The sequence below is a fragment of the Martes martes genome (genome assembly GCF_963455335.1).
Source record: "Martes martes genome assembly, chromosome: 5".
NCBI lineage: Eukaryota > Metazoa > Chordata > Mammalia > Carnivora > Mustelidae > Martes > Martes martes.
In genome coordinates, this window is record NC_137892.1 from 135,438,820 (window position 1) to 135,456,878 (window position 18,059).

Sequence of the window (18,059 nt, forward strand, 5' to 3'; positions counted from 1 at the left end):
AAGGTAAAGTCAGAGAGATTAAGGGATCGTGCAGATCCTTAAGTCCAACCCCATTATTTTCAGATGAGGAAACTGAGTTTTAAAAAAAGGGACGTGACTTCCCAAGAGCATCCAACTAGACCCAAACCCAAGGTTCTTGGCCCTGGGCCCAGCTCTCTTTTTACAGTGAGGAGTGGGTGATCAGACAGCCCTGGGTCTAATCACAGACTCTTCTCCCACTTCTCTCACCCAGGCTCTTTGTCTGGCCCCAACACTACTTAAGAAAACAAACCATGGTTCATTTATAACTTGGGACATCACACAGCCATTAAACAGAATGTTATTGCTAAAAGAACATTTGAGATCAAAGCTAAAAAGCCTCATCGTGGGCACCTGGGTGGCTCAGTGGTTTAAAGCCTCTGCCTTCGGCTCAGGTCATGATCCCAAAGTCCTGGGATCGAGGCCCGCATCGGGCTCTCTGCTCGGCAGGGAGCCTGCTTCCTCCTCTCTCTCTCTCTCTCTCTCTGCCTGTGATCTCTGTCTGTCAAATAAATAAATAAAATCTTTAAAAAAAAAAATAAAAATAAAAAATAAAAAAAAAGCCTCATCGTATGTTGTATTGTTTTAAAAAGCATATACTGAAGAACACATACTAAAATATACATACTTTACCTGCATATACTTTTATATTTTACTTATATTTACACATTATAGTATAATTTCCCAGTATATATATTTACACTATATACAACATACATACTTTATATAGAGTTTAATAAGTCCATACATAGTATAAATATTCCCAGTATCTATAGTGTAATTTCACTTCTACAAAAAAAAAAAAAAATCTACGTTTTTACATCTCTGTCTTGGTCTGTATGGTACTTACACAAGAGAATGGGAGAAAATAAACCAAATGCTATAGTCATGATCTCTGACTGAAGCAGACATGAGCCCAGCAACAAGTGGAAGTGAGTCTGGACTCTGTCTCATGGGTCGGGAGAAGCTAGGACTTCTGAACCCAAGTCTCATCCCTGAGCCTGGCTGGGCCATCGTGTGGGAGGCCCACTCGTCTGAGTGGACGTTTAGCAGGTACCTGGCAGAGGCGGCAAAAATTGAGACAAGAAACCCAAGTGGTGTGAGGACAATGACAGGATTACGTGGCAAGGCAGGCATGCTTAGCTGAGAAAGCTGGATGCAGAAACAAAGACTGGTGGAGAGAGAAACGGGTAATGAATGTCTGATGTCAATGAAAGAAGTGGAAAAGATCCATTCTTCCTTGGAACTACTTCTGAGAACAGTGTCTTGCACGTAGAAGGTACCCAGTCAGTCGTCATTGGATCAGATAATGAGACTTCACTAGGGAAGGGAACTGGGCCAAAATTTGGGATTAAATGCGTAGGATTTTCTGGAGAGTCTGGAACCGGGGGCATGGGTCTGTCTGAGAATCAGAGGCTCTAGCTGGACCCAACCTTCCTATGGTACGGACCACCCCCTCAGCCCAGCTGTTCACATTTAGCAAGTAAGATAGATAAGGTGAGGGGTATACATATGACAAATGAGAAGTCCTAATTCCCATCTTTCAGCTCCAGATTATGGAAGGTTATCAACAAACTACGAATTTTAAGAAGCCAAAAAAGCAGCAGCATCTCATGTGCCCTGAACCTAAAAGAAATAGACCCAGACTTAAAGAACACCAGGCAGAGAACTAAGCTCTTATCAGAACAAAATCTCCTTTTTCTTTCCAAATATCTTTTCACAGAGTTTTAGGGAAAAAAGAAACCTTCTGTGGGTGTTTCTTGGAAACATCACTTCAGGAATCCATGGAGGGGGCTGTGTGAATAATTACGAGGCCGAGGCCGTAAGCCTGTGCTCTCTGTTACAAAGGGAGGACAGCAAAGAGTAAACACAGGATGAGGAAAGTGCAAAGCTTTGTTAAACACAGGCAACAGACTCAGGCCTGAGTACCTTCCACCTGGTTCAAAGTAATAGCCAAAGTCACTATGAACATTTTACAAGCGTCCTTATTGACACTATTTACAAAGTTGGTTTATTGAAAAATACCCTCACTGGGGGAGAGTAGCTAAGTGACAATTGCTGTTTCTTTTTTCCATAAATAGCATTTCAGTACTTAGCGTATTATCTTGCGGCAAATAGCTTCTCAATGAATGTCACTGAAGGACATCGCAACTTGTTCTAAGCCAGTGGCCTGGGCTGGTCTGGTTATACCTCAGCCCCACAGGACAAGGCAACTCCTTTGGAGATGTCACTCACAGTGTATTTACCATGAGTTCTGTGGGATTAGATCCACTCACAAGTGTCCGGATGACCAGAGCACTGGCCAGGAAATGAGGGCTAAGGTGTGGCTTTATTACCATGAGCTATCAAAACTAAGGAAACCACTGCTACTCACCAGTTCCAAGTAATTCCCAAAGAAAAGACTTGTGCAACTTTCCTCCAAAGTACCAGTTACCTTGTTCTTTTTCTCTGCATTTTTTTTTTCTTTTCTGTTCTTCCCCATACTCACCTTCACTCTGGTAAGTTCTCAAGGACAGCAATGTCAAGAGGAATGTCTGAGAGACTGAAAAGAGAGCCATAGGTTCCGGATTTCTGAAAAAGATAAATTACACAGGAGAAAAATTTTATTTAATTTTAGCTCTGAGTAGGTGTCTTTGACCCCATTGTGGTAGACGATGGTATTAAAGGCTCCCATTCTTCTCTCCTTTCATCCATCCATGCCTCTTGTCATGAGAGTTTGGAGTCCCCCCTGCCTCCCAAAGTAAGAGTATATTTCCCTGCTCCAGGTGACTTGCTGAGGCCGAAGCCATGGTGAGCCCGTTTGAAGCCTAAGCCTCAAAACCCCTGTGTCATTCTGCTTACTCTTTTGTGCTTCCACCTTTGGCAAGAAAAGAGCCCTTCTGGGCTACCCTCTTGGACCCAGGAGGAGGAGGAGCAATGGGGGGGGGCGCTGAGTCACCATGGCTGCCCCCCATCCTCACCGGGGTCAGCCCAGGTCAGCCAGCAGCTGACCAAGAGTGACTGGTCCCAGATGTGGAAGCCATGAATGCTCACTGTCACGTGCCATGGAGGCCGCGTGGCAATAGAGAAGTGGCCTACCAATTTCTTAAAACCAGCCAAAGGTTCATGAAGAAAGGTAAAACAAAGAAACAGAAGTGAAATGTAACAAAGTGGACCAGGGTCTCAGAAGAGCTAAATCTGAGTGAGCTACTTAGAGAGGAGTCATCTTCACTCTTCCCCGTCTCCCTCGTTACAATTTCACCAAAGAAAACCCAGCACATTCCACCTGAAGAGATAGGCAGTGTTTCATTGTTCAAGATAATTTCCGGTTTTCCTCACTTTAGAGGAGGGTTGTAAAGGGAAGGTCAAAGAGCTTCACTGATTCATCGGGTCCTCTGACCACAGGACAATCCGAGGGCACAAAGAGTGAACGCTGATGACCTCAAGGAGGCTAATTCGTTCTTAATTTAATAGTAATAGTGTTAGTCAAGGGAAGCCCTGAGTTTCACTTTTCTACTTCAAAGCCTGACTCACCCCACTGACAGGCAGTGAAACCGTTCAGAGTCCCCTTCACCTCGGTCTAGCCACGCAGACTTCATCAGATCCAGAAACTCAGCGAACCAGACCATTCCCTTTCACTGCCCGCCACTAAATGGGAACAACAGTGACGACAGAAAACGAATACCCTTAAATTATTCAAGGTAGTCACATCCGCTTACAGATGGGCCCAGTCACCAGCAGAAAGTCTGCGAACAGCAGCTTTTCCTCATAGTCCTTTAGGCCTGCTCGCTGCTACTTCTAGTTTTGGCAAACAGGTCATTCACCTCTCTAAAATCTCTACTTACCACGTCAGAGAGGCTCTTATTACAACTAAATATCAAAGCCAGGGAGAAAAGGAATCCAAGAGGAAGTTGTTTCTGCTCAGCACCGAAGGCGAAGGCGAGGCAAAGGAAAATGCCAGCATGAGGCGCGTGACACTCTGCGCGCAACAGACCCATCCTTCCAGTCCTGGCCCATGGACGCAGGAGTCTATCCTAAGACCGGCCTACCCCGAGGAGCGCAAGGCGCCTCTCTCTGTGAGGAAGTCTCATTGCGTAAATTGAAAACCAGATGATTCCGGGAGCGATGTAGGTTGCCTTGTGTTCTCTGTAGGAAAGGGCTACTTAAAATGTTTTGGGGTATTTTTTTTTCAAATTTTGGAGTTCTGGTGAATCAAATATCTCACATGTCACAGAATTTAAACAAATTTTTTATGTTTAACAGAGAAACTTAAGACAGAGAAACTTGAAACGGCAAGTTAGTAGCCACCTATGAATTAAGGGTAATCAGAAATTAAAGGATAAAAGTGGTCACGTAACAAAATTGAAAACTAGGAGTCTTTACAAAGGACTTGTATCTATGGTCTGGGGGTCACAGGAATATTGACTTCCAGATGAGACTATCCCCATGCTTCTCAAGGGCTCTTGAGAAGCATGGGGACAGTCCTTGAGAAGCATGGGGACAGTCTCATCTGGAAGGCCCGCCCTTCCCCACCTCCTCCCACCCGGCAGGCTGGGAACCTGAGGAGGTTAGCTTCAGAATGAGAGTCGGCCACTGGAAGAACATTCTGGAGACACGCGTGGCAGCCTTTGGGAAATGCTACATGAACAGTTCTCCCGATGTGCCAGAGCCTGATGCTGCGGGAAGGACACAGACACTAAGGGCCCCGAGCCAGCTGCTTCCAAGCCCCAGGAGACTGACCGCACGGCCCACGCGGACTCCCTCCTCCCCTCCCCTGCAAATCTGCCTCAGTTACCCTGTGCCCTATTCGGAGGGTACCAGCTCTTTGCTGGCGAGCTCCCCACTAGTGTGGCGAAGGATCTGGGGACGAGGGAGCAAGTTGTGCTGGGCTTATTCAAGGAACCACAGGAGCCGGTGTTGCAGGGGGCAAGGAGGTGAGAGGCAGGAGGTGCAGAGGGCCCCGGACGGAGAGCAGCCAGGGAAACATTTCTCCAGCTGTGGCTTCTACCCTGAGCCAGGTGGGAGCCACCGGGGGGTCTGGGAAAGGAGTAAATGGCCACTGACAGGAGTAGCGGGAGGGACGGCAGCTAGGAGGTTATGCAATAGGCTGGGGACAAGGGTGCGGGCTCGGGCCGGGATGAAGGCACTGGAAGTGGGTACAGTGGTGGGATTTGGGAGAGACTTGACAAAGCAGGCAGGACATGCCGGCGGTGACAGACGAAGACATCAGGGACAGCCCCCCGAATGGCCTGAGCCCTTGGCAGAACGGAAATTACCGTTCACAGAGAGTAGAAGCACAGATGTCCTGGGCTCTAGCAAGGGCTCCGGTGGCAGCGTGCTCAATTTGAGTTGCTGATTTGATGTCCAAGGGAGCGAGTTAGCCGGACACACACTTCGGAGTCCCTGGGAGGGGACCTGGCAGGGGGCTCAGTCATCCTGGGTGTATACAGATGGTCTTTAAACCGCGGGGACCGGATGATGGCCTGGAGAGGCAGCGCACATACAAAAGAGAGGTCTGCCTTGGGCAGGAGAAGGCCCCTGTGCCCTCTCTCCTCCCCACAACTGTCTGCGAGGAGCATGGCCACTACTGTGTCCAGTAGGAAAAGGAAGTCAGGGAAGGACTAAGGGGCAGGATTCAGAAAGGCAAAACCCACGTTCCCGCCTCGCCCACACTGTGCCCAACCTGGTTCTTTATTTCTATTTTTCAGATCCCCGCCATTCCCAACCAGACTGAACTGCTTGAGGACAGGCCTGGGTCTCAGTCCCCACTGTCCATCACCGTCCCAGGCCATAGCTCCTCCCCAGGAAATATCTTGTGAATGAATAAGTATCTGTACCAATGTTCTCACATTCGTTCTTCTTTGCTTTCAATTTTATTTTAGTAAACAGATTCCTTTTCAGGCTCTTCCACTTTTTCTAGTGCCAAATATTGCCTAATTCATAGTCTTTCATTGACATGTCTTCTCTGGGGGAGAAAAGGGAGGATAGCAAAGAAAAATTACCCACTCATTGTGCAGAACTTCCCATTCAAATCTCATCTCTGGGCAAAAAGAAGCCACCTTCGATTGTCCCCCGGGACAAACTCTACGTGTGCAATGAAACACGGCTTTTGTCAGAGGTAGAAGCCTGCCGTTCTCCACTAGCACTTTTTTCCGTCATTACTAAAATATTTATTCCTGGGAAGTTTCCTCACCGTAAATAACCTCTTGAGAAGCAACATGACCAGTCATTTGCTTCCCAAGAACATGGGTGTGTTGCCAATTGCTGCGGAATTGGCCGGGTGCCTCGTGACGTCATATGCAAATCCCGGTTTCAAGAAAGAAGCTGTTCATCCGGGACGTGTGCTGGGTGTGTGCTCCCTGTGACAGAGTTCTGTGTGGCAGTATGAAGGGCTGGCGGCACGGTCCCCACATTTCCCAGATGCATCTATCTTTATTTCTTTCTTATGAGCACTGCTGTTTGTCTTTGGGGACCCCTTCCAAAGGGCGCTGCCACTATAGCATGGGACAGGTCACCTGTAAGTCTTCCCCCCAACCCTCCCTCCACCCTCTTCCTCCTAAAGAAAGGTCCAAGCACACCTTCCCCTCTGTCTAAACCTACCTGGGTAAGTGTTTCTAGCAGTTTCGTGAGATCATCCCTTATTTAGGAGACTGACCTGGCTTATGCATGGCTGATTTTCTTTTTCTTAAGCCGTATTCAGGTGAACATTCCTGGACCTTGGGACTCCAGCTAGCATTCAAGCTGAGTCCCCAAATGGTCAGGGAAATCAAAGAAAGGAAGAGAAAACCTTGATCCGAGGAATATTCCGGACCCAAAGAATACGGAGGGATTTAGCACGTGCTAACGATAGTCTTTTAAATCACTAAAGAAGAGACAGATTATTCCCCCCAAGTTGTACTGGAACAATAACCTGGACATTTGTGGGAAAAGGAGGTAGTAACAGTCCAGTACACAGGCTCGGATGTGAAGACTGCTGACTGTCAGATCACTGCTTGGACACTTAGGAATCATCTCACCAGAGACAAGGTACTTTACCCACTTAAGCTTCAGTTTCTTTTCCTGTAAAATGAGAATAAAGAACCTACCTCATAGGATTGGCATGAGGATTACATGAGATTATGAAAACCTATATACAGAAAATCCAATTATTGTTTTTTTTATTTTTTTGAACATTCTTTTTTTTTTTTTTTAAGATTTTATTTATTTATTTGTCAGAGAGAGAGAAAGGAATGCTTTAAAGAATGATGAGCAGGGAGCCCAATGTGGGACTTGATCCCAGAATCCTGGGATCATGACCTGAGCCAAAGGTCATGCATAATCTGTTTTAGCATGATATGAATCCTAGAAACAATAAAGATTGTACAACAATTAAATGAACATTGCAAAAAATTTTAGTGCTACAATCGGGCCCAACAAGAAACTGGGAACAATAGTTTCAATACTGATGGCAAAGGGTTACTGTCCCCTACAATAAAAGAGCTCTTAGAAATTAGAAATCAATCAAAAACAGACAAGCAACCCTGTAGAAAACCCAGCAGATGATATGAATATGTAAGTCACAAAAAAGGAAATGCCAATAACCAAAAGGGAATAAGGAAAAACTAGACAATATTACTAGTAATTAAATGAATGCAAATTATAATAGTAGTTTGTATGTCTGAGTGTGTGTCTGTGTGGTGTCCAACTGGCAAAGCCTAAAAAGGTTTTACTATCTAGCACTGGTAAGAGTTTGAAGAAGTAAGTATTGCTACTCAATGATGGTCAAAAAGCACAACTTTATCAAGGTCATTTTGGCAGTACCTATTAAAATTTCAGGGCGCCTTCCCTTTGATCCAGAAATCCAATTTCTGGAATTTTGTCCTACAGAGAGCATCCTTATATATGTGTGTCTGTACACAAAAATTATGTATTTTAGGGGCACCTGGGTGGCTCAGTGGGTTAAAGCCTCTACCTTTGGCTCAGGTCATGATCCCAGGGTCCTGGGATCAAGCCCCACATCGGGGGGGGGGGGTCTCTGCTCAGCAGGGAGCCTGCTTCCCTCTCTCTCTGCCTACTTGTGATCTCTCTCTGTCAAATAAATGAATAAAATCTTTTTAAAAAGTTATATATTTTAAAGAATGTTCATTGTAGTATTATTAATATTTAGGAAAAATGAAAACAACCCAACTAATTGTGAAAAAGAATCCAAAAATTTAATTATGGTGCATTTCCGCAAAGGAAAACTATGAAACAGATCTATGGGCTGCTGTAGAAGAATAGCCCAAAAATACTGAGTGAAGAAGGAAGTTGCAGAACAGCGTGTGCACACAAACACCTCTGGGAGAGGGGTGTGTAACTGTGCCACTTGGTACTCTCTTTAGAAGGATCTGCTGCAGGAACGTAGATGCCTGACAGCTTCCCCTGCTGTACGTCAGGATCCACGCACATTCACACCCGAGCCCACGGTTCCTGCAGGCTGCTCCCAGGCAGTGAGCAAACCGAACCTTTTCTGTCCAACATGGGACTCCTCTAACAGGCAACATTTGATCGAAGCCTCCCCATTGGCTTGGGCAAAACATTCTTAGAACTGCATTGCAGGGGGAAGCTCTTCCTTCCAGTCTTCTCTGTTCCCTGTCCCCTTGCCTTGGGGCTGTCTCCTCCTGCTCCCTTGTCCCCACATCCCTCCCCAGAGCTCTCCCCCCAGATCTCTTGCACATCTACTTCTGCCTTGCTGTCTTCTACTTCAAGGATCCAAACTGGCCCCCAAAGACATATCCAACAATGAACACTTATAAATTTAGAGCCAGGATGAGGTAAAGGAGGTGAGCAGGATGACCGACACTATGGTCAACTCTCTCACGTTATATAATTTGGCCATATAATGCGTTCTTTAAAACGTGCGTGTGTTTTACATATATTTATGAATGCAAGTAGTTGCAATTCCATTATTTTCATATTTGAACCATATATCCCAATAGGGCTAAACCAGCTGATGGTATTTTGTGATTCAAATCCAACGCAGAGCTGTCTGACAGGCCTAAAAAACGGTCGGAATTTTTTAGGTACTGGATCGGCCCATGAGCACGTCATGTGTTTCTGTACAAAAATGTGATCTCTCCCGAGAGAGTACAGGCACTTTAAAAATGCATTTTCAGGGGCATGTGGGAGGCTCAGCTAGTTTAGCCTCCAACTCTTGGTTTCAGCTCATGTTGTGATCTCAGGGTCATGAGATCGAGTCAGGCTCTGCACTAGGCACGGAGCCTGCTTAAGATTCCCTCCATCTCCCTCTGCTCTCCCTGACCTTGCCTGCAAAAAAAAAAAAAAAAAAAGGCATTTCAAATACAGAAAGTAATCAGTGTTCTGGGTAAAAAAATATACTGTCATTCCCTTCTGATAGAGCAGCATACTAACGTACATGAAGCTACCTTGTTCAAAGTCCCCCCACTGGGAAGCCTGGGAGTAGAAAGAGGTGAGCAAGAGATCACATGAGGTATGAAACATTTACTCACGATAGCAGAGCTTCTGCTCCTGTATCACTTCTCAAGACTCACCGCACACCGTGTTCTCACACAGTGGGACCGGATTCCATGTTTTCCAAGAGTGCTTTTTGTCGTACATTTTTCCAAGTGCTTCCTTATACCTTACACATTTCCATTTGGTAAGATATTTGAAATTATGGCTTTTCTTTTAGTTGGCTTTAGATTTTATACTCCGATTGGGTAGATTTTAGGTAGCTGGCTTCATCTTAAAACAAGTTTTAAGTGTTAAAACTTCATCTTAAAACAAGTTTTAAGTTTTAAGTGCCTCAGTGATTTCAGATCTAAGACTAGAACTTGGTATCATATTTAGCGCTCTCAAACCCTCTTTCCTCTGAAAAGAAGGAGGAGGAAGGAAACAACACAACTATAATTTAGTTCTTTAGCATGTACTATTAAAAGAAAGCACTTTACAAGTCCTGTCAACCACATTTAACCCAATAGGAAGTGGTATCACTAGCAGCGTGGTTTTAAATACCAGTCAAAGACTAGACACTCAGAGCGTGGATAAAGACATCACCCAAGAAATTGCTAGAAATGCAAAACCTGAGATCACACCTTTGATCTACTGAATAAAAGTTCGCATTTAAACAAGATCCCTAGGTGATTTCAAGGGCACACTGAAGTTTGAGAAGCACTACTACTTTCAATATCTATTGCATATTTTTATGTCTTAGGATACTATTGATACATAAAGGAAAGATCTACCAGTACCTTCTATGATGTGGCTCTGCAGAGGCTCATAGTAAGATATGAAGTAAATATGAAAATGATCCTAGCTAGCACGAATTGGATGCTAACTCTCTGCCAGGGGCTTTGGGATGTGATTTACATGAATTTATTAACTGAATCCTCACAAGAGTCTTATGGAAGAAATTCTATTATTATCCTCGCACAAAGATGAAGAAATGAAGGCTAAGGAGGTTAAAGTGACTTTGGTACAGGTTGACAGAGTTAATCCAGAACTTGAAACCAGGTGAGTCATTCCCCAGAGCACAGCACTTCCCCACCTCACACTGCTTCCTCCATCCTTGGAGCTCATACCAGGATGGGTTCCAAGGCATAAAGAATTATTAACAATTATAAACCCAAGAAAGCCTAACACAAATTCCAACGGGGTTTTTTAAAACTTGATAAGCTATTTATAAAGTTTACAAAAAGAGAAAATGTACCAGAATCATTTCAAAAGAATTTTTTGGAAAAAAAATACAAATATATATGATTAGATATAAGAACAAAGCTGTAGCACGTCACACAGGGTGGTACTGGCATAAGAAGAGAGAAAACAAGGGCGCCTGGGTGGCTCAGTGGGTTAAGCCGCTGCCTTCGGCTCAGGTCATGATCCCAGGGTCCTGGGATCGAGCCCCACATAGGGCTCTCTGCTCAGCTGGGAGCCTGCTTCCCCCTCTCTCTGCCTGCTTCTCTGCCTACTTGTGATCTCTCTCTGCCAAAAAAATAAATAAAATCTTAAAAAAAAACAAAAAGAAGAAGAGAGAAAACAGATCAATGGAACAGAAGAGAGTCCTGAAATAGACTCGTGTATGAATAGGACCTTATTTTACTATAAAAACAGAATTTCAAGTGAGTTGGAAAAAAGACAGATACTTAAAGAAATGGTGTCAGGTGAGCTGCCTAAAACTGTAGAAAGAAATTAAGTTATATCCTTACTTCTTACTTCATACAAAAATCTGGTATTATAAAGAGCTAACTGTACATGTCAAAAAAATACAAGTATTAGAAGAAAATAAGATAATTTTAAAAATAATTTTTCGGTGAAAAAGATCTCCCCAAGCCAGACGAAGCACAAAAATCAAGATTGCAGGGGTGCCTAGGTGGTTCAGTCAGTTAAGCGACCAACTCTTGGTTTCGGTTCAGGTCATGATCTCAGGGTCATGAGATCGAGCCCTGTGGAGAGCTGTGAGCTCAGCGCAGCATCTGACTTGAGATTCTCCCCCTCCCCCTCTGCCCTTCCCAGTGCTCACTCTAGCTCTCGCTCTCTCTCTCTCTCTAAGAAAAACAAAGAAATAAAACCTTTAAAAAAAATAAGATTGCAGAGTTGATTACCCAAATATTTACAACATCCATGAAGCAGAAGGTAGTTAAAAACAAAAGCATTATGAATGGATAAGCAAAATGTGTATATGCAAACCATGAAATATTATTCATTCTTGAAAAGGAAAAAATGCTGACACCTGCTACAACATGGAAGGTCTCCAGGACATGTTGCTAAGTGAAATAAGTCAGTCACAAAAAAACAAGTGCTCTAGGATTCCACCATTCATAGGAGGCACCTGGAGTGGTCAAATTCAGAGAGACAGAAAGCAGAATGCTTGTTGGCAGGGGCCGGGATTCGGGAGAATGGGCACAGAGTGTCAGTTTTGCAAGATGGAAAGAGTTCTAGAGATGAATGCTGGCAATGGCTGCCCAGTACTGAGTGTATTTAATAACACTGAACTGTGCGCTTAAAAATGATTAAGATGGCAAATTTTACATTATGTATTTTACCACAAAAAAATTAGTGGGAAAAAAAAAGAGCATCTTAGTAGAAGAAATATTTAAAGCATCCACAACAGACAAAGGATTAAGATCCTGAATCGGTACAGAGCATCTGCAGTAAAGAGGAATTGGAAAAGGCAACTCAATAGAAAAATGAGCAAAAGACAGGAACAGGTAATTCACAGAAGACATGCATGACCCATAAACATTAAGAGACATTAAACGGCAGAAGTAATCAGCAAAATGCAAATTAAAATGCCATATTGGGTTTCAGATTTGAAAATCTAAATAAAAAAAAAAGATAATGGCTGATGGTAGGAAGGATGACGGAAACAGATTCTCATGCACTGATTTTAAATTAGTACCTGGGGTGGGGCAGTGCTATCATTTGAAGGACTGTGTCTATCAAGTGGAAACATGAATCAACCCTTTGACCCTAGAACTCTACTGAATAGAAATATTCAGGCTGACACACAAAGACGAATGCACCATCTTTCCTGATGTACTGTTGCTAATGCTGACTAATTTTAAACCATCCAAATGTTCACTAATAAGAGAAAAAATGGATGAATTATATTTTTAATTTAGAATAACATGTAGCCTTTAGCAAAAGAGATTTGTACTGACATGGGAAAATCTCTAGGACTTGGAAAATGAAAAAGTAAGCTGCACAATGTATAGTAAGATCTCATTTACATATATGAAGATATATGTATAGACACATTATTGTGCAAATGCGTAGAAAACAAAATAAAATCTCAGAATGGTATTTACCAAACTCCATCTTCCCTCTTCTGAGTAGGAATAGGAGTTCTACATGGTAATTCTACAATTCACTTCTCTATTTTTTGAATGAGAACATACTTAGTTATTATTTGTATTATTTTTAAAACATAAGAATGAAAATCGGACAACCTGGAATAAATAAATGCTGAAAAACCAGTACGGTTGACTCCTGAACAACATGGGTTTAAACTGAACAGGTCCACTTATATAAAGATTTTTTGGGGGGGCGCCTGGGTGGCTCAGTGGGTTAAAGCCTCTACCTTCAGCTCAGGTCATGATCCCAGGGTCCTGGGATCGAGCCCCGCATCGGGTTCTCTGCTCGGCGGGGAGCCTGCTTCCTTTCCTCTGTCTGCCTGCTTCTCTGCCTACTTGTGATCTCTGTCTGTCAAATAAATAAATAAATAAAAATCTTTAAAAAAGATTTTTTCTCAATAAATACAATACGGAATTATAAGTGTATTTTCTCTTCCTTATGATACTCTTAATAACATCTCTCCTTCTCTAGCTTACTTCATAGAAAACACAGTATATCATGCGTGTAATATACAAGATACGCTCATCAACTATGTTATCAGTAAGGCTTCTGGTCAACAGTAGGCTACTAGTAGTTAAGTTTTGGGGAGACCAAATTTACATCCAGATTTTTAGGCACCCCTAGACCCCGCATTGCTCCGGGGCCAACTGCAGAAACTAAAATGAAAAGGGAAGGAAGGTTGTGAAGCCCGGAACACAGTTGCTGGGAAAAAAACGCTCATTTTATGAGCATTTGTAACTACAAAGAAGCCTGCTTGGAGCGAGGGACATTTCTCACAATACTGCATGTGTTTTATTTTTTTCCTGTTTCTTTTTTCTTTTTTTTTCTTTTTTTTTTTTTTTTAATCGAGGAGGGCTTCTCTCTCCAGGGAAAGGAGTGCCAGGTCTCACTGTTCTGTAAGTGAGCAAGATGACACTTGCTCAGATTTTTTTCTACGGGAGCCAACAACGTCCCAGACCAGTTCCCACAAGGAAAATATACTCCTTCCACTTGTGGAAACTATTACCACTGATCTTTCTTTCAAAACCACTAGTAGCTTTCCTGACTTGGTTCCTTTTTCTGGACAAAAGGGTTACAAGGAACTTCAGAGAGTCTGGAACACCTCCACGCACCTCTGTAGGTGCTCCTGGTCTTTAAGGTTAAAGAAAGCAGTAGAAGGAGAGACCCAGTGTGCAAGGAAGTATTTCCCCCCGCTGTGGCCTGAGTCCTGTTGGACACTGTCAAGCTGACCTTTGATACAAAACGCTCAGACACATTTGCGGGGCCAGCAAGAGGCAGAACTGGGACCAAGATGTAATTTACCAGGAGGCAAGTTACAGCTGAGAATTCACTTTGTCCAGCAATCAAATATTAGGTGGTGAGCTCCCCGTCACTATTGGCTTCTAATTCTTCTGAATGCTACCAGGGCAGACACAACCTGAGCATAACCTGAAGATTCTAAATAGGTAAGTGGGAGTCGAGGGCTTTAAAAAGACCCAAGATTGATTCTGAGGCTCAGCTCAGTCTGGAGCCCTTCAGCTTCAAAGGTGTCTGAGTGCCTTTTAAAGCAGCTCAGGAGAGAGACAAAGGAGGGCAGTAAGGAAGCACCACAACCAGGACCACTCCAAAGAGGGTCCGAGAGTTATAAGCAGCAGCCAAAGCCAATTCCTGACTCTCACCTGTTCGCTGTGTGACCCCAGACAAGTTAGTGAACTTCTCTAGGCCTTGGTGTCCTCACGGATAAAAGGAGAATGACAAAACTACTACCTAGCTCACTGGTGAAGCTTAAGGGAGCTGGCATACGTAAAGTGCTTAGCACGGTGCCTGATCCAAAGTACGAACCACCGTTATTCTGCATGGGAGAAACCCGAGGCTGACCGGATGAGAAACTCCAGCCCAGTCCCACAGTCAGCGTTAGACTTGGGCGTACGACCCGAGCTTCTTTCCCTCCAGCTCACGTCAAATATACTACACTCACGTGGATCCGATCCCCTACAGTGGACCCCTCTGGAGTCGGAGAATAAGCTTATTCGCACGCAGAGTGTCTTCGAGCCTGCCTGTCCTCCGTGGCACCCAACAGCGTGCCTGCCACCACCGGGCAGGCCGGCGGCCGCACGCAAGCAGGCACGGACCGGCTGAGGAAGTGCCGGCCCGGGACCAGCAAGAAAGGACTCCAGGTGTCAGCGCCAGTGCCCCGGACTACGCGGCGTTTTCCGAGTCACCGCGGCCCGCTCTATGGTCTTGGACAAGTTCCTGAACCCCTCTCCGCGGGCGGGGGGTGGAGCGCTGGCATTTCCAAGTCACCCGCTGCTCAACCTGCCAGCTCGGTGGCCCCTCCACTCACGTGGCGGAGGAGGCCAGGCGCCCGCCCGCGCACCGCGCCCCCCGGGATCTCCGCGCCGCACCGGGTGTGAGCGCCGCCCACTCCCAGGTGTAAACACAGCCGGGGAGGAGGGGCATCGCCGACCGCGCGGAGAGGAGGGAATGTTCGGGGGGAGCTCGGGGGGCGTGGGGGTGGTTGGGGACAATGAACTCCCGGGGCGATGTGTTGGGAGAGACGCGAAAGTTGCTTGGGGATTTTAACTCAGTAAACATCCCCGACTACTGAGAAAGTGACGGGACCGTGAACTTCCAGCAGGGGGGAGACGCCGCGGGGGCGCCGGCAGCGTGCGCTCCGGAGAGAAGGACTCTGTGCTCCGCAGCAGCCGGGCGGGCGGGTCAGAGGCGGGGACCCCTCCGAGCACCTTCCCGGAGCAGGTCGAAGCGCCAGCCAAAGCCGACGCGGGGCGGGGGCGGCGCCGGGCAGGGCGGGCTGGCGGCCGTGACCGGGCCGCGGCCGGCCGGGCAGACACCGGGAAGGGGCTGCGAAGCTGTCGGGTCCCGCCGGGCGCCGCGCCGGGGCCGCCCGCTGGGAAAGCTGGCGGGGCGCGGGGAAGGTTGCCGCGGGGCTCGGAGAGAGCGGGCGGCCGGGGTACTCACCCCGCGCGGGCGGAGGGCTCCGCGGGCCGGGCCGGGTCCTGGGCGGCGCGGGGCCGCGGGTGCGGACGCCGGTGTGGACGTGCAGGGGCGGCCCCGCGGCCGGGCTATGAATCAGCTGCGGGGCGAGCGCCGAGGGGCGGGAATTACGGGAAAACCGCGGGGGAGGGCAGAGGGCTGAGGACTTTTGCAATTTCCCGTCCTGCTGCGCACTCTTGGCACTCCTGGGACCCACAGGAATTCTTCCCCTTTGGGTCCCGGGGGAAGCGGCTGGGACCCTGCGGGAGGCGGGCGAGACCCCGCGGAGGTGCGGTCCGGGGCTTGGCGGCGGCCGGGCGGGGAGCGGTGGGAAAGGAAGTGGGAGAGGCCTGGAAAAGAGAAGTGGAACTGAAGTCTCTGTGGGGCCCAGAGAGGCATAGCGCGCCGGCCTCTCTGGCCAGGGCCAGCGGGCCCCGCGGCGGCGGGACGCTGAGAGCAGCCGAGGGACCCAGGAGCAGGGGTGACCGCGTGCGGCCACTTGTTACTCCAAGCGAGAGACGGAACCCTGGGGTCCCGGCAGAAAGTCTTCAGGCAGAAGGCAAGAGCTCCAGCCAAACTGTGTGTCCATTAGGCGCCCAGAGCTATTAAAAAAAAAAAAAAAATGTGTTTGGACAGTTCTAGGAACCTGATTCTCCTCCCTATCTCGAAACGCCTCTGATCAAGTTTCATCCAGAGCCACAGTCCTAAAGCCTTTGTTTCACAAAAGAGCCGTGTATGCTACAACTTGCTTTTCCTCTTAAAAATGCCATTTGAAACGCGTCTTTGAAACGCGTATTTCAAATACAGGGTCTTTGAAGTACCTACTGACGCCTCTTTCATAATTATGTGTTGGACTATGGAGAGCCCTGTGAACTTGAGCTGGAATGGAGACCATCCTAGTATTGCCCTGGTGGGGGAGGTCATGGAAGGGACATGAACTTCAGTTGACCCTTGAACTGCACCTGGACAACCCGATGCTCCTTGCCCCTTCCCCTGTTCTTGGAAAGTGGGTTCTGCTTGCCAGTTGGGCAGCCAGGAGCTGCTCCATGCACATAGCCTTGAGGTAGTGAGGCGAGAACACCTACAGGATATACCGGACCAGACCTGGTTCAGGCCTCTGCATCAGCTTGTAAGGTTTGGCTGAGGGATGCCAGGATCCGCTCATCTTGTTGGCACTCCAGAGGAGCCTCCTGCATAAGTTCCCTTTGCTTATAAGAGCTGCACCTACTACCGGGGAGGGGCCAGTGTCTCTCTTTGGTGGCTGCCTGCCCTCCAAGTACTGGGCAGTTTCAGATTGCTGGTGGGAAGCTCCGGGGAGGGTGGCGATCCACCATGCTTCTGCGGCCTGCTAGGACCCGGAGAAGAGAGCGGTGTGTTCTAGTGTCTGGAGGACTGGGGTGCCTCATGGAGGATTGTTCATGGAGCTTTGCTAGACCTGTTCTGGTCCAGTTTGGGGACCTGGGCAGGATCATGAATGCCAAGCACTGTAGGAGGGGAAGGAACCCAGGAGTGATTAAGAAGGATTGCTCATGATGAATCCTATCTTATCTTAGAATCACTTCTGGAATTGACCCAATGGCTCAAAATATGTCAGAATCAGCCCAAATGTTACTTCTGGGTTGTACGGTTTTTGCTCCTCCCAGTGTCCCCCCAGGGAGAGAGTTTTGTTTTAGTCTTTGATACATTTACTACCTAATGGTGCCACAAAGACCAGGGTGCAGCGTAAATATTTGATGAAAATGAGGAGAACGTACTTTTGTCTAAACAAACGTGTGGTCCTTTGCCACACCTCATTACTTCCAGAGTTTTAAAGTGTCCATTAGTTTAGACATCTGCTCAGCTATCGAAACTACTTGACCAGATCCCAAAGGGTTGGAAAAGCTTTCTGAGTCTATATTTTAGTGAGTGAAAAAAAACCAAAACTTTAATTTCTTCTTTATAGGAACAGTTCTCAGGGATGTCTCTTAGGGCAGATGTGATGCCAAATTAAAAAATATTGAGTGTGAAGAATTTCTGCAACTTGAGTCTAAACTTACTTTGAGCTCCTCCTACAAAGGAAGGAAACTAAACTGCAAAAATTTCCAGGCTGTTGGTTTTAATCTTGGGCCAGTGCCCTGCTATGAATTTCAAAACTGACCCCATGCTGGAAGGGAAGGAAAGGCCAAAGAAGGAGGCAGACCACTCCAGCTTAGTACCTGTCGGGTTTAATAAGGCAGTTCACGTACGAGGCTTGTCTTGGGCCGCTGCAAGGTGAGTAG

General features: G+C 46.6%; 1 protein-coding gene across 1 annotated transcript in view; it reads right to left on the reverse strand.

Moving 5' to 3' along the window:
- The window catches only part of OSMR (oncostatin M receptor), a 52,381-nt gene extending 36,479 nt beyond the window's left edge, over positions 1-15,902 (reverse strand). Inside the window, exons 1-2 of the mRNA XM_080804914.1 lie at positions 15,787-15,902; positions 2,507-2,589 (exon numbers count right to left, since the gene is read on the reverse strand). Coding sequence (XP_080661040.1) covers positions 2,507-2,576 — 70 coding nt within the window. The 5' untranslated portion in view covers positions 2,577-2,589; positions 15,787-15,902. The remainder of the gene's footprint in view (positions 1-2,506; positions 2,590-15,786) is intronic.
- Between the last annotated feature and the right edge of the window lie 2,157 nt (positions 15,903-18,059).